The 14,028-nt window shown below is 34.8% G+C and overlaps 1 protein-coding gene across 5 annotated transcripts in view; it reads left to right on the forward strand.

Annotated features, from left to right (window-relative positions):
• The window catches only part of LOC117115921 (toll-like receptor 6), a 22,118-nt gene extending 13,590 nt beyond the window's left edge, over nucleotides 1–8,528 (forward strand). For 3 of the 5 annotated variants that reach the window (XM_033259839.1, XM_033259816.1, XM_033259810.1), the window contains 6 exons: nucleotides 1,054–1,125; nucleotides 1,359–1,427; nucleotides 1,746–1,817; nucleotides 4,941–5,009; nucleotides 7,568–7,708; nucleotides 8,325–8,528. In XM_033259839.1, coding sequence (XP_033115730.1) covers nucleotides 1,054–1,125; nucleotides 1,359–1,427; nucleotides 1,746–1,817; nucleotides 4,941–5,009; nucleotides 7,568–7,708; nucleotides 8,325–8,436 — 535 coding nt within the window. In that variant the 3' untranslated portion in view covers nucleotides 8,437–8,528. The remainder of the gene's footprint in view (nucleotides 1–1,053; nucleotides 1,126–1,358; nucleotides 1,428–1,745; nucleotides 1,818–4,940; nucleotides 5,010–7,567; nucleotides 7,709–8,324) is intronic. The other 2 variants (XM_033259830.1, XM_033259821.1) reach the window with 1 other exon arrangement.
• Nucleotides 8,529–14,028: the final 5,500 nt, after the last annotated feature.

Consider the following 14,028-nt stretch of genomic DNA (forward strand, 5'->3'; position numbering starts at 1 on the left):
GTAGTAGACTGGCCGCGTAGTCAAAACGAAAAATGCCTATTAACCACAAATTCGATGCGTGTTTGTGTCAAGAAAATAGTGATGTAGTGGTTATATGACATCAGGCTATTATTTGATTTCGTGGGTTTGATTCCAATCCGAATTACTTGCGATTTTGTTCGCAAGTATTTGGAAACGCACTGAGTATTCAGTAAGATAACACTTCAGATACGTCAGTAAAACATCATTCTTATGATATTTCCTGAGGCGAACACATATCGAATTGCATTTGCAGAGTTTCTGATACATGGGGATCGGATTCAACACTTGCTCTGTGATCTAGTGTTTACGGCAAAGGGCTAGTTATCTGGAGGCCATGGGCTCTATTTTAATTTATTTTTGTGAATGTAATCAATTTGTATTTGTATTTTTTCTGTGATAATTCACTTTTTGTGTAGACCTGTAATTTGTAATTTTATATCAGTAGTTGAACAGTTGAACAACTTCATTTCGCAATTCAGTTTCTTAACTGCAATGAATCACTTGCGATTTTTTCCGAAAGTATTTGTACGATAACACTTCAGGTAGGGCAAAACATCAAAAAATAACAACAATATTAACACTATTATTATTTTATTATTATTGAATTATTAAAGTATTACTATATCCTAAAATTACAACAATATTATTATTATTATTATTATTATTATTATTATTGTTATTACTGTTATTATTAGTATTAGTGTAATTATTATTATTATTATTATTATTGTTATTAGTGTAATTATTATTAATATAATTATTATTATATTATTATTATTAAAGTATTTTAGTAGTAATAATGATAATAATAATAGCAATACATTTAGAACAATAACAAAAATACGAGTATTAGGCTATATCTAGAGACAAGAGCACTCTGATGCCGTCTACTTCATTTCATTTTATACGTTCGTATGCGTAACATGCTTTAATGTCGGAAAAATAACAAAGGTGAGGCCACGGAGTTAGTAACATTGTAAACAAATTATAAAACAACAATGTTTATAAGTATTTTGTTTATTTTTTTTAAAGAGTGGTCAGCGGAAAATTTTTAAGAAATATATCTACAGGAACATTTCGAAACATACCGTCTGGCAGTAAAATGTAAGATTTCATTATTTACTTCGTTTAAACTGAGCTACTGAGGCAAAAGATTGGCTCAATACAGACCATTTAGTATTAAGTTGAATTCACAAAAAAACAAACGGATCGGAAAGCCCAAAGCCCGACGAACCGCCGATCAGAATATGGGATAAGTAAAGGGACAATGTGAATCCAGCTTTATATGTTACCAGGTAGAGTATCACATATTTAGAAATGTTTGATTATCTCAACAGATATGTATGGTGGTCTACCCTAACGACCATTCCAGCAAGAGTCATTAATGGGGGCTATCTAGATAAGCTGTGAGTATCTTTGGTTATTATTTTTTTTTGTATCTTTACTATTCTGCGTCGGTGGAAATTCATAATCAGTATTTAATATGTAATTAATAGTTATACCGAAATTACCTTATATATTTTTTATATATGCGTCCATGCAATAGGAATAAACAGGTATAATATTTTCATACTGTTTGTGTCCTTTCCTGCCATAGAAATTTAATCATACCAGCCCTGCCAGAACATTTTTTATCTCTAGCTCTGTGACATAGGAATGGTTATTAACCCATACTTAGCAAAGAATCTCTTCAATTTACCAGAATACACCAATATTATTTTCAGGACATTTGAACACAACGTGATTCAAGATGTTCATCCCGATGCATTTATAGAGATGGAAGGTGTTGACGAATTGCAAGTATACATTCTTTACCATTGCAAATTATAATTAAAGTTAGTTAATAATAATAATAATAATAATAATAATAATAATAATTTGATTAGTTTTAGAAATATCTGATCTGATCTGCGACTTAATTTTTCGTACGCATTTAATGGTATCAGTTGTACATCTGCCAATTCCTTACATCTTCTGGCTTAACATACTGGCACACAAATACACACCCGAATTTGGATCGTCATCAACACTCCATAACTTCTTCCTTGTGCCTTGGTTAAATAAAACAAAAAGACAGTAACTCCGAAAAGAGACAGAGACATTTTGAGATTTAACGTTTCGATCTATTTGATCATTTTCAAGAATACTGATGAGAAAATCTCACCCATCCATCATCAGTATTCTCATCAGTATTCTTGAGAATTATCAAATACATCGAAACGTTGAATCTCAAAATGTCTGTCTCTTTTCGGAGTTACTGTCTTTTTGTTTTATTTAAGACTAATTAGTGGATCCTCTGGACCTTGGTTAAGCTTTCATGAAGTTTCATTCATATCAGTTGATTAGTTTTTTAAATATCTGGTCTGGGACGTTTCCCTTTCAATGGTCCTCATATACACACCCTACGCTGGATCACCAAAATGTAATCATCTCATCCTTGGGTCATACCTAACAGTCCCTGTAGCTGGCATTGAAATATGTGCAGCACTTTTTGAGATATTTTAAACACAAGAAAGACGCAGGACCTTCAAAATTTAAATGACCCTCACGTTCACCCCCGAATTTGGATCGAGACCTACACTTGACAGTTTCTTTCTTGTACTTTGGTTAAACTTTCACGAAAGTTTCATTCATATCAGTAGATTAGTTTTTGAGATATCTTGTCTAGGACAGAATTCTATAAATGGTCGTCACATCCACACCTGGCCAGTCACCAAAATTTAATCATTTCTTCATTGGGTTATATTTTCAGTTAAGTTTGTGCAGCCGTTTTTGAGATATTTCCAACAAAAGAAAAAAAAAAATGAAATAGCAAAGCGTTACACACACACACCCCCCCACACCCAAACATCACGAAACGAAAATATATATATATCTCCTGGCGGAGATGATGATGATGATGATGAAGATGACGATGACGTCCTAAACTTAGCTCTCTCGTCAACAGCATGCCAATAATGTTTTTTTTTTCGGTTCTACTCTGTTTCTTCTTCAAAAGAGCTGTAATTTTGTGTTTCTCAGGGGTCCATTTTCGGTACTGTTCTCTTGTCATATATTTCTACCGTTTCCAAGTTTATTCGTTCTCATCATAATATTCATTGTCATATTTACGTCGATGAAACCAGCTCTATCTAACTTTTGATTCCTTATCTGAATCTCAAACTTGTATTGACAAATTCAAATCTGCATAATAATATTTAAACTTTAGATCCGAAAGTTCAAAAAAGATGCCCACAAGAGAGTATACATAAACCATGTCATATCCTAAAACTAGCCGAAACCATTACCGGGAGGAAGGAAAACCTAAAAGCAGAGAGTCCAGCAATTTGATACATAGAGGTCGGTCAGCAAAAATTCACAGGTGCTTAAGCGGTGCCGGCATCTATGCTATACTATATCTATGCTATATATTTATATATATCAATGTTATTTTTATTAATTTTTACTTTTGAAGAGTTAGTCTGGAAAAACTTTCTCTGAGAAACTAAGATCTGGAAATATTGCTTTTTTCAACTATCAGATCAAGAATAGATTTTACTTTTCTACCCGATTTTTTGTTTCTAGATGCGTAAAAACAACACCATCTTGCAAGGATTATCATTTTTACATCTTATAATATGAGCAACCAAGTTTTGTCTTGAAAACAATAATAAATATTAAAACTAATAAACTGACTTACCCAAAAATGCTCAAATTAAATCCTTTAAAATCTAGATATATTGTTTTCTTTTCCCGAATATTTTATTTATTTAGACTTTCACTAGATTTAACCTGAAATCTTTGAAATTAAACCATCATCTTCTGTAACAAATCTAAGTGTCATTATGGATGAGTCCCTCTTAAACTACAAATCTACAGAAACTCTCGTTCATACTTGTATTTCCTTAGATTTAAACTTTATTATTGCAATGCTGCTCGTGTATGCTCTCTTACTGACGCAATTCTTGCACTCCAATGCAAAAATCTGTACTGGTTACAACGAATTCCCTTTTAAATCTTTATTCTATGTTTCAAAGTTCTTCGATTTCATCAGCCAGCATATTTCTCAAATAGTTTCAATCAATGTCCTAACCCGTTGTCTTTACTTGGCAAGTTAGGCCTTCTCATTCCTAAAGTCTAAAAAGAAATGGTCAGCGAACCTTTGCCTTTTCTATCAAATCTCTCTGGGATGACGTCTATCTATCAAAAAACGTCCATGTATACTTTCTATATATTCTATATGGTTAAAAGAAAGAAAAAGCACCCGTTGCCTAAAATACACTGTATATTTATTACACAAAATTTTAATGATGTATCATCATCAACATTATGGGCCTAGCAGCAGCAAAGAAAATCCATTTTTTGTTCTTTTTTTTTCTTCTTGCACATAGTTTTTCCTATCTTTTTGCACATGGTTTTTCTGCTAGGCACTTTGGTCGCTTTCCATGCTTGGATCTTTTTCAAACTTTGTCCAAACATAGACCATACCGCTTAAAATTTATTAATCTGGAGTGGGGTGTGGATGTGAGGACCAATTAAAGGGATTTAGGTTTAAACACCCAAGAAGAAATTATTCAATTTTGGTGACGATCCAGATTTTGGTGTAAACTTGAGGGTCATTAAAATGCTAATATTCCAGACCTAATATATCTAGAAACCTATCAATGGATTTAAATGAAACTTTCCATAATAGTGTGTCATGGTCAAATGAAAGTTTTAGTTCATAAGTTTATTAGTATTATTTAGTATTTTTGATTGTGTGTTATTTCTTTATACTTATGAATGACTTTTTTTGTTGAAATTTCAACATCACTTCTCATGGGAATCTTCTTTTTCCTCTTCCTCTTCTTCTTTTTGTTGTTTTTGTTTTAATTGTTCTTCCTGTTGCTGTTGTTATTGTTATTATTATTTAAATATGTTATTTAACTTTCTTTAACAAGGTGTCTAAAGGATAACAGACTAACTGTGTTCCCTCCTGCCCTGTACAATTTACGAATCAGACGTACAATGTGAGTACTATATTTAGGCCAAATTGTTTTCATATCAGTGCATTGTGAAAAACTGATGATTCAGTTTTTGTTGATTGAAAATTGTGTTTGAAAACAATATTATTATGTACTATAAAAATAATTGAAGTTAAAGATGTGTATAAGAGACAGGTTTGTGTCCTTTCCTGCCATAGAAATTTAATCATACCAGCCCTGCCAGAACATTTTTTATCTCTAGCTCTGTGACATAGGAATGGTTATTAACCCATACTTAGCAAAGAATCTCTTCAATTTACCAGAATACACCAACTCCCTTTCATATTTAAATTTGTTGTGACGGCACTTAGTGATGAGCTCGTTTCTTTTGTTTATTGTGTTCCTAAGGGCCGCAAAAAGATTATTCCAAGTTTGGACAGATCGAGTTGGTATACAGTATTTTAAAGTGCCATTCTGTATTTTAAAGTGTTTGATAGTCAGTAAGATGGCAGTTGTTAATAATCATTTTTTGAAAATAAAACTATTACGAAAATTAATAAGGATATTACAAATACTTAAAACTGTAAAATAATCTTGAAGTGAAGTAATAGTTATTATATTCGAAGTGTCTAGTCTTCCAACATAGACCTATGTCTGTTCCAGGGGGTTTGATGTAAAATAAACCGATTAGCTCGTCTATGATTTTGTTGACCTATACGAAACGGATACCAGACATGGCAGCAATACTGGATATGGAGGCGGACTAGACACTTGTAAATTTTAAAAGAACATTATTTACATTGCAATTTAGAGTTACTTATTAGCCTGCCCTGCCCAGGACATTATATAACTCACTGTCACTCAAAGGAGCTTTAGTTCTTAAACATTTTGCAAAACACGCCCATCAAGTGTATAAGAAGCAACATTGTGTGATCTTTTAAGAGTAATACTCATTACCTTATATTTAGTTTTATTTATATGTCAGAGAATTCATCTTTGACCAACGAAAAATATGACTAATATCATTTTGTAAAATTACTTCATCGTTATGGGTATAAACACACCTGGAGACAAAGGTGTCATCCGCATATTTGAAAGGCCTAGAATGAAGGTGCAAATGTAGGTCGTTGACAGAGATGTTAAAAAGTATGGGTCCGGGAACAGACACTTGAGAAACGCCAGAAATTACACCAATCCGAGACTACTCCATTGAAGATGACCTTTTGTCTCTGCTTAATTAGAAAAGAATTTATCTAATTTAATAATGACCCAGTTACATCATAACTTCTCTTAAGCTTAGAAATTAATGTCCCATGTAAAATTCAGTCAAATTCACGATTGAAATTGAGAGCCACAGCATCAATTCGCAGAACACTCCCATCCAACGAAGAAATCCAGTTAGTCGTTGCTTTCGATATTAACATGACTTACAATATACTATAGTGAATATTTTAGTATAGTGTATTTTCATTAATATATATTTTTTCAGCTATGTCATTGCTGTTGTCATCATCTATTTTATTTAGTTACAGGATTGATTTTTAGAGATTCACTAATACTACATACTATTACATTGTGCTTTTGCAGCTTTCACTGCGTTGTGGTCTCTCACTTTGACGTTCCTGGCCCATTACGTTACGGATCTAAGACCATCTCGCGCTACGTAGCTTATAGGTAGTAGCTGGTAAATCGTCATAGGAAATAACATGCAAATCAAGTTGCTGCTTGGCACTGGGAACACAAATAGTGTATAAATCAAATACAGTACTATTATTAATAAATACTTTCTCTCAGCTTGTAACAAACTTGATTTTCAATGTTGTAAACCGTCTCACTTCTTGGTGTGATTTAAATGAAGTGGAACTTAACAAACCTAAAATCCTCCACATTACACGATCATCAGTAGCGGCGCCAAGATTTCCCCGACGGGGAGGGGGATCCAAAGTCCAAGATTGTGAGGGGGGGGGGGGGGGGGGGGGGCTGATGTCCCCGACGACAGAAAAGTGGGCAAGGTCGGACGTCGCTAAAAACCTTTTGAAAGTGGTCCAGGGTACGTAGCCCCCCGAAAATATGACAATTTAGGGGTTTCAAAGGCTAATTTAATCGATTTTAGAGTCTCTTAATATGTACAAATTAGATATATTTTTTTTTTTATTTTCTTTTCTACCAGATAAATTGTGGTTTTTCTCCCCGACCTGGGGTGGGGGCAAGGCCTCCCCGACGGGGAATGTAGCCAGCCCCCCCCCCCCCCCGCCCCGTAGCGCTGCCATTGACGATCATTAAAAGAACACTGATCAGTTTCTTATCTAGTTCACCATACTATGTTGTGTTAAATCATTGCCATCTGGGGTTACTATTAACAGTCAATTTACTTGGGAAGACCATGTAAACAAAATTATCTCCCGTTCGAACAGAATGTTGAGTTTCATTGCCAACACTGCTGGGGAATCCTCACCTTCTGCCATTTTCTACTTTTACAAAGCAATAATTGTTTCTATACCTGAATACTGTGCCTCTTAATGGTTGCCTAGAAAAATAACTTGTAGATCGTATTGAGGCAGTCTACAAGACTAATCTCACTTTTTCTTTATTCTCTATCTCAGGTACTTACAATCGAATTCCATATTTTCCCTTGGAAGTGGACCTATTGTGAAATACTCACCTCAAACTATTGTCATGCATGATAATCGAATCGAAAGTATTTCAAGAGATAATTTCAGAGGTCTGAAAAATCTGGAAATGATGTAAGATGGTTAATAACTAACTATACTAACACCATACTGCCACTGCTGCTGCCGTTGCAACAACACCGCTGGCTGCCGCTGCTGTTAATACTACAGGCCAACTACTAGAAGCGTGTGGCGCAGTGTATAAGGCATTGGACTTTATTTTTTTGTGTGTTTTTGAGCATTTGCCTCTCTTTACCCATTCAAGAGGCCTATAAAAATGGGTACCTGGTAGGAGGTAATGAATCGGAATGACATTAGTAGTGCACACTCATAACTAGGAATACTCCCCGGGGAGTGTAAGAGGTTGGACGTTGTGTTTGTTTAATTCTGTATCCAATTATCAGGGGGAAAGCGCCTTGAGCAGTTTTCTGGCTATGTGCGCTATATAAATCCTATTCAATAAATAAATAAATGAAAAAAATATAATACTGCTGCAAATAATACAACTGAGGCTACTGCAGTAGCTGTTGTCTTTTTGTTGTTGTATAGGTTTACTGTACTAATGAACTGTATGGATAAACTACCGTACATGATATGCTGCCAATGAAAATATAAAATATTTTCTTTCATTTCACTTGATTGTTTTGTATGTTGTAAGTTGAAATACTTTTAACTTTTTTTTCTTCATTAGTATGCTTTCTAGAAACAAAATTTCATATATTGAGGACGGAGCATTTTACGGAACTGATTTAAGAGTAATGTTAGTAATTCATATATTATATTTGATAAACTATATAAAATAAGTTGTATAAAACTATTGTCATAAAATTTTAACTATATACAGTATATATATATATATATATATATTATATATACATATATATACACACACATATATATAGGCCTATACACACATATATACATATTATATATACATATATATATATATATATATATATATATATATATATATGTGAGTATATATAAGGGGTGTGAACACCCCTTGTTTGGTAGGAGTCTGTCTAATGCAATTGATCCAATCATTACTCACTAGAAATCATAATGAAAAAAAAAATATATATATACAGATATATTTCATTTGTGTTCCACGTGTGTTCCGACAGAATGAAAAAACTAGAGATACTATGTTCAATAGAACATGAACCCAGTCATTTTTTAAGAGATAACCACTGTGACCTTTAAGCTAACCTGTGTGAACACCCCTTGTTTGGTAGGAGTCTGTCTAATGCAATTGATCCAATCATTACTCACTAGAAATCATAATGAAATCTTTTCCTCTATTTACGACAAAAGCTCATTCAGGTAAATCTGACCTACATCTTATGCATATGAACGCACTAACCGCAGAAAACTCGAAATTCGTAGCTGCTAATTGGCCTTAAGCGCGTGACGTCATTCAAAGATAGGGTAAAAATAGTTCTGAATACAAAATTGTAAAGAAAAAATGATTAATGGTTATTTAAGCAACCAGCATGGGACTTACGTCGTTGCAGAGTTATGGTAAAAAGAAGCAGGAAGTATACCAAAAAACACTCTAATTTTAACCTTTTTCCTATGCAAAAGCATAAGAGGTAATCAAAAGAGATATTTTGAAAGAAAAATGATCCCTAAATTTTGCATTAATTGTAATATAGATGATTATCAAGCTTAAAACACCTAGTTTCATAATCCGACCGCCCCAGATTGCCAAATGAAACCATTCAAATTATATAGTCGATTTTGTGAGAAAAGATTTTGACTCATTTACTGTGTTAAAGTGTGCAGTGAACCGTTCAGTGAGCAGATGTCCTCAAGTTTTCATTATGATTTGATAATTTTCACTATAGTGACCCTTGTGACTTTTGACCTATAGGTGAAGAGTCGTTTTTCATGTTTAGAAGGTCCTAAGGATCATTCCTGGTAAATTCGAGCTCAATTGGAGGTTTTTTAAAATTTGACCCCGATGACCCCTATGTAACCCTGATCCCAGACTGGGGTGTAGGAGGGGTCGCCGGTTCTTAATGACGAAATTTGATTGCATTTCGTTCAATGGTTTGCCATTAGTAGCATTTTGAAATGTTACTAGAGAGAACAAAAAAAAATAACCCTTTAATGACCTTTGACCGTAAATCTGTGAACACCATAGAGACCCTACCTTATGCCAATACATATGTGCCCAGGACAAGACTGTGCTATGTTATTTGTGACAGAAGAAGTCTTTTATTCATTTTTTTTAAAATTTTTGTTTACCCTAATAACTCCTATGTGACCTTTGACCCCAAGAAGTGAACACCCCATGTATGAGAGGTGTCACCTGTTTTACTGACCAGGTTTTAAAATGTTGCCAGAAAAAAGATAAAAATTACCCCTTAATGACCTTTGACCCCTTATACCTGAACACCCTATAGACTCTGCCTTATGCCAATGTACATGTGCAAAGGACAAGACTGTGCTACGTTATTTGTGAGACAAGTAGCTTTTATACGATTTTTGGTTTTTTGACCCTAATGCTCCTTATGTGACCTTTGACCCCAAGTTGTGAACAACACATAAATGGGGGGTGGCACCGGTCCTACTGACCAAGTTTTAATTAAATCGGTCCAGTAGTTTGCCACTAGTTGCCTTTTAAAATGTTGCCAGAAAGAAAGAAGAAACTGCTCGGAAATGAAAACAGCTTCAATAGTAGACTTTAAGAACACAAATTTCTCGGATATCTCTGCCACTCCTGTGGCCTTCATCAGCGAGAATAACGGAAAACATCATGAATCATTATAATATAGGCTGTCTTATCAAAAATAAAGGTGACAGAAAGTAAATAAGAGATACTGTACTTATAAAACTGTAAAATGATTGGCTTACTTATCTATGCATACTGAGTATCTACAATAATCAAGAAACAAGGGTGTCAAATAAGCTATCTATTGTATTGGCCAGCACAATAAAGATGGTTATTTCAGAGAAATGGATCATATAAAGTTTGTAACTGAGCCTCCTGAATGTAGGCCTAATAATATAACATAGGCTGGGTCTGTGAATCCTAGAATAATAAATAAATGAAAAAATACAGTAATATGATAAATCAGCGCTAAAACAAACAAGGCCTATAGAGATAATAAATGGGAAAATATATATATATATATATATTTATATAATGAAATAATAATAATAATAATAATGATAATATAAATGAATGAATGAATGAATGAATGAATGAAGGAATGAATGAATAAATAAATAAATGAATGACATGAAATAAAATCGGGTCACCACAGAAACTGATCGAAATAAAAAAATTTGACCTTAAAAAACGAGAACCCACTAAGGATACCAAGATCCTTGTTTAAACCAGATATGTGTGTTTTGTGTTTGATAATGAATTTGAGTCTACGTTGGTTGAGGGAGGAGAAATTAGTGGATATGAGGGTACATCGTAGTTTACTGAGAGAATATTTCGGAGAGTTGAAGTGTTCTGCTACAGGAGAACCTGTGCGATTGTGTCGGATAGAAGATTTGTGGTTATTAAATCTGGACCTAAAAGCAATGCCAGTTTCGCCAAAATAATGACCATCTTCATAAATATTGCAGAGTAACATATATACAACATTGTGAGCATCACAGTTAAGAGAGGGGAGACGAAGTGTGCAACCAGAATGAGGCATAGTAATAGAGCAATCTGTGGTGATAAATTTACAATTTGACATCTAGGCTTGTGGCATTTGTTAATACCGGCGGTCCTACAGGCAGTGGCGTCGAGAGTAAGGGCCCCGGGGCAACACCTCACATTCCCCCCTTCACTTGGGACCCCCACTTGGCCGCTCCCCAAATTAAGTCTCCTCCTAAATCTGACAACAAAGGTTTTCACCCTGGCTTGGGCTCGGGCCCTATGGAGATTTTGTTCTTCCCCCGAAAATTTTTCATTTTGGTCCGGGCCCCCAGTAGACCCGGGCTCCGGGGCATCGACCCCCCTCCCGATCCCCCACTCGACGCCACTGCCTACAGGATGAAAGTAAGCGAGATGAAGATAAAATAGATTTGAGATTTGGTGGTTGGCTACTACCGGGGGATCATTGAAAATGGTATTTATAGAGGGATCGAGTTTGAGAGATTGAAATCCTTGTTTAACTCTGTTAGCTAGTTGGGAGCTACTGGGACTGTAATCAATGACTAGGGGTATGCGTTCAGTGATGAGCTTGGGATTGGGAGAGAGAAGAGAAGGTCTAGAAATTCTAATAGCTCTAGAGGTTTTCTTGAGAATAAATTTAAGGGGATAACCGTTATCCAGAGAGTAAGCCGTGAGCTTGTTAACATGATCAAAGCAGTCATCATCGCCCCGGCCCCCACTTTTGGGAGGTAAAAAAAAAGGGAGAAAAAAGAAAAAAAAGAAAAAAAGAAAAACATGATAGCCCAGAATGCCTCAAATGTTATGTTCGGGCGTCTAGAACACAAAAATTTCGCGGGGGAATGCCCCGGACCCCCCTACAACAGAGTTGTCTCAATCGGCCCAACTTTCGCGCCCCCCCCCATTCCGCCCACCTACCCCTTTTGGACATTTTTGGATCCGCCCCTGTCTGATGCGAAGACATTGGCTGAATATCAATGACTGTTTCAGTTTATGTGGATAAAAGCTGTTATAGGTAAGATAACAGTGACGATCGGTGGGCTTGCAGTAGAGAGAAGTCGAGAGTTGCCCTTCTATAACCTTGACAGAGACATTGAGGAACGGGAGAGTGTGTTGAGAGTGTTCAAATGTGAATTTAATGGTGGGATGGAAAGTGTTAGCATGAGTTTTGAAAAGCTCGAGCGCATCAATGCCATGTATAAAAAAAATATCGTCAATATATCTGGGCCTTCAGCATGGGGGATGTTCGTGTAAAGGGATGTGACATCCATGGTGACTAGTAGAGCATCCTTCTGAATGTTTGGGATTTGTGAGAGATTTTTGAGAAAGTGCGTGGTATCTTTGATGTAACTGAGGATGGAAGGGATGAAAGTTTTAATAACCAAATGGTAACCGGATAGGTGTTCTTTAAGCGTTCCTATATTGGAGATGATGAGACGGCCTGGTGGATGAATATTGAGCGACTTAGCGATGTCAAATTTTTTTGAATGGATCAGTGGATGTGGATATGTTGTGTGGTTTGGTCGTGAGAATGTTGTCGATAAGTTTGGGTAGCTTGTGTACTTTTGGTATGGTGTAGAACGTACCTAGCTGTGGGTTCCTATGGATAAGAGCAGAAATATGTGGATGGGTATGAGCAGATAACCCCGTGGTCAAGTTCAAAAGTTCACGATTAAAATCAACAGTATGGTCCTTATCTAATTTTTTTTAATAAAATAGTGTTCGATAATTGTTCACTGGCTTCTGCTCATGATGGTCGTGGCTCCTCCTTTATCTGCCTGTCTTATTACGATGTCTTTATTGGTTTTAAGAGTGGATATAGCCTTACGTTCGTCTTTGGTCAAATTTAAATGCAATCTTCAGGAGTGAGAGAATACAAGAATTGTGTGAGTATATGAATGCTAAGGCAGGTGAAAATGCAAATAAGTTAATTGTTTTTAAGTAAGTATTTGTTGTTGTACCTGCATTTAGACAATAGCTCGGTGCATAGGTTGCAGTGTTTTGGTTTTGGGGAGTAAGCAGATGCTCTGTCGATAATACTGTAGACCATTTAATATTGTAGGGTGTGTTGCTGTCTTTTAATTTCCATACGTATTTGGAGAGTACGGTGCTGTTTCTGTATTTGGGGTGTTAAAAGTGTATTTGTGGTTTGTGTATCGGGTTTTGAACGGTGTGTCAGTGAGCCCGATGTAGCATTTTGTGTCATCATTTGAGTGGACAGTGGCTTTGTAGATGATGGGTGAGGTGAGACAATATTTATATTTATACACATATCACACACACACACACACACACATAAACCACACACATGTGTGTTCTTAAAGTTACTATTGAAGCTGCTTCATTTTTTCTCTATATATACACACACACCTATATATATATAGACATATATATATATACATATGTATATATATGCCTATATATATATAGACATATAGACATATAGACATATATATACATGTATATATATACATATATATATAATATAAATCAACTTTGATTCTTTGATGATTTATATACATATATATATACATATGTATATAGAAATATATACATATATAGGCCTATATATATGTATATGTATATACATATATATAAACATATATATATACATGTATATATACATAATTCACATATACATATATATATATACATATTACACACACATATATATATAAATATATATATATAAGTATATATATACATAGATATATATATATATATGGGATACATATATATACGTACATATATATATATATGTACATATATATACATA

The sequence above is a fragment of the Anneissia japonica genome, unplaced genomic scaffold, assembly GCF_011630105.1.
Source record: "Anneissia japonica isolate Jap-2015-1 unplaced genomic scaffold, ASM1163010v1 scaffold199_len4679917_cov187, whole genome shotgun sequence".
In the NCBI taxonomy this organism is placed as follows: domain Eukaryota; kingdom Metazoa; phylum Echinodermata; class Crinoidea; order Comatulida; family Comatulidae; genus Anneissia; species Anneissia japonica.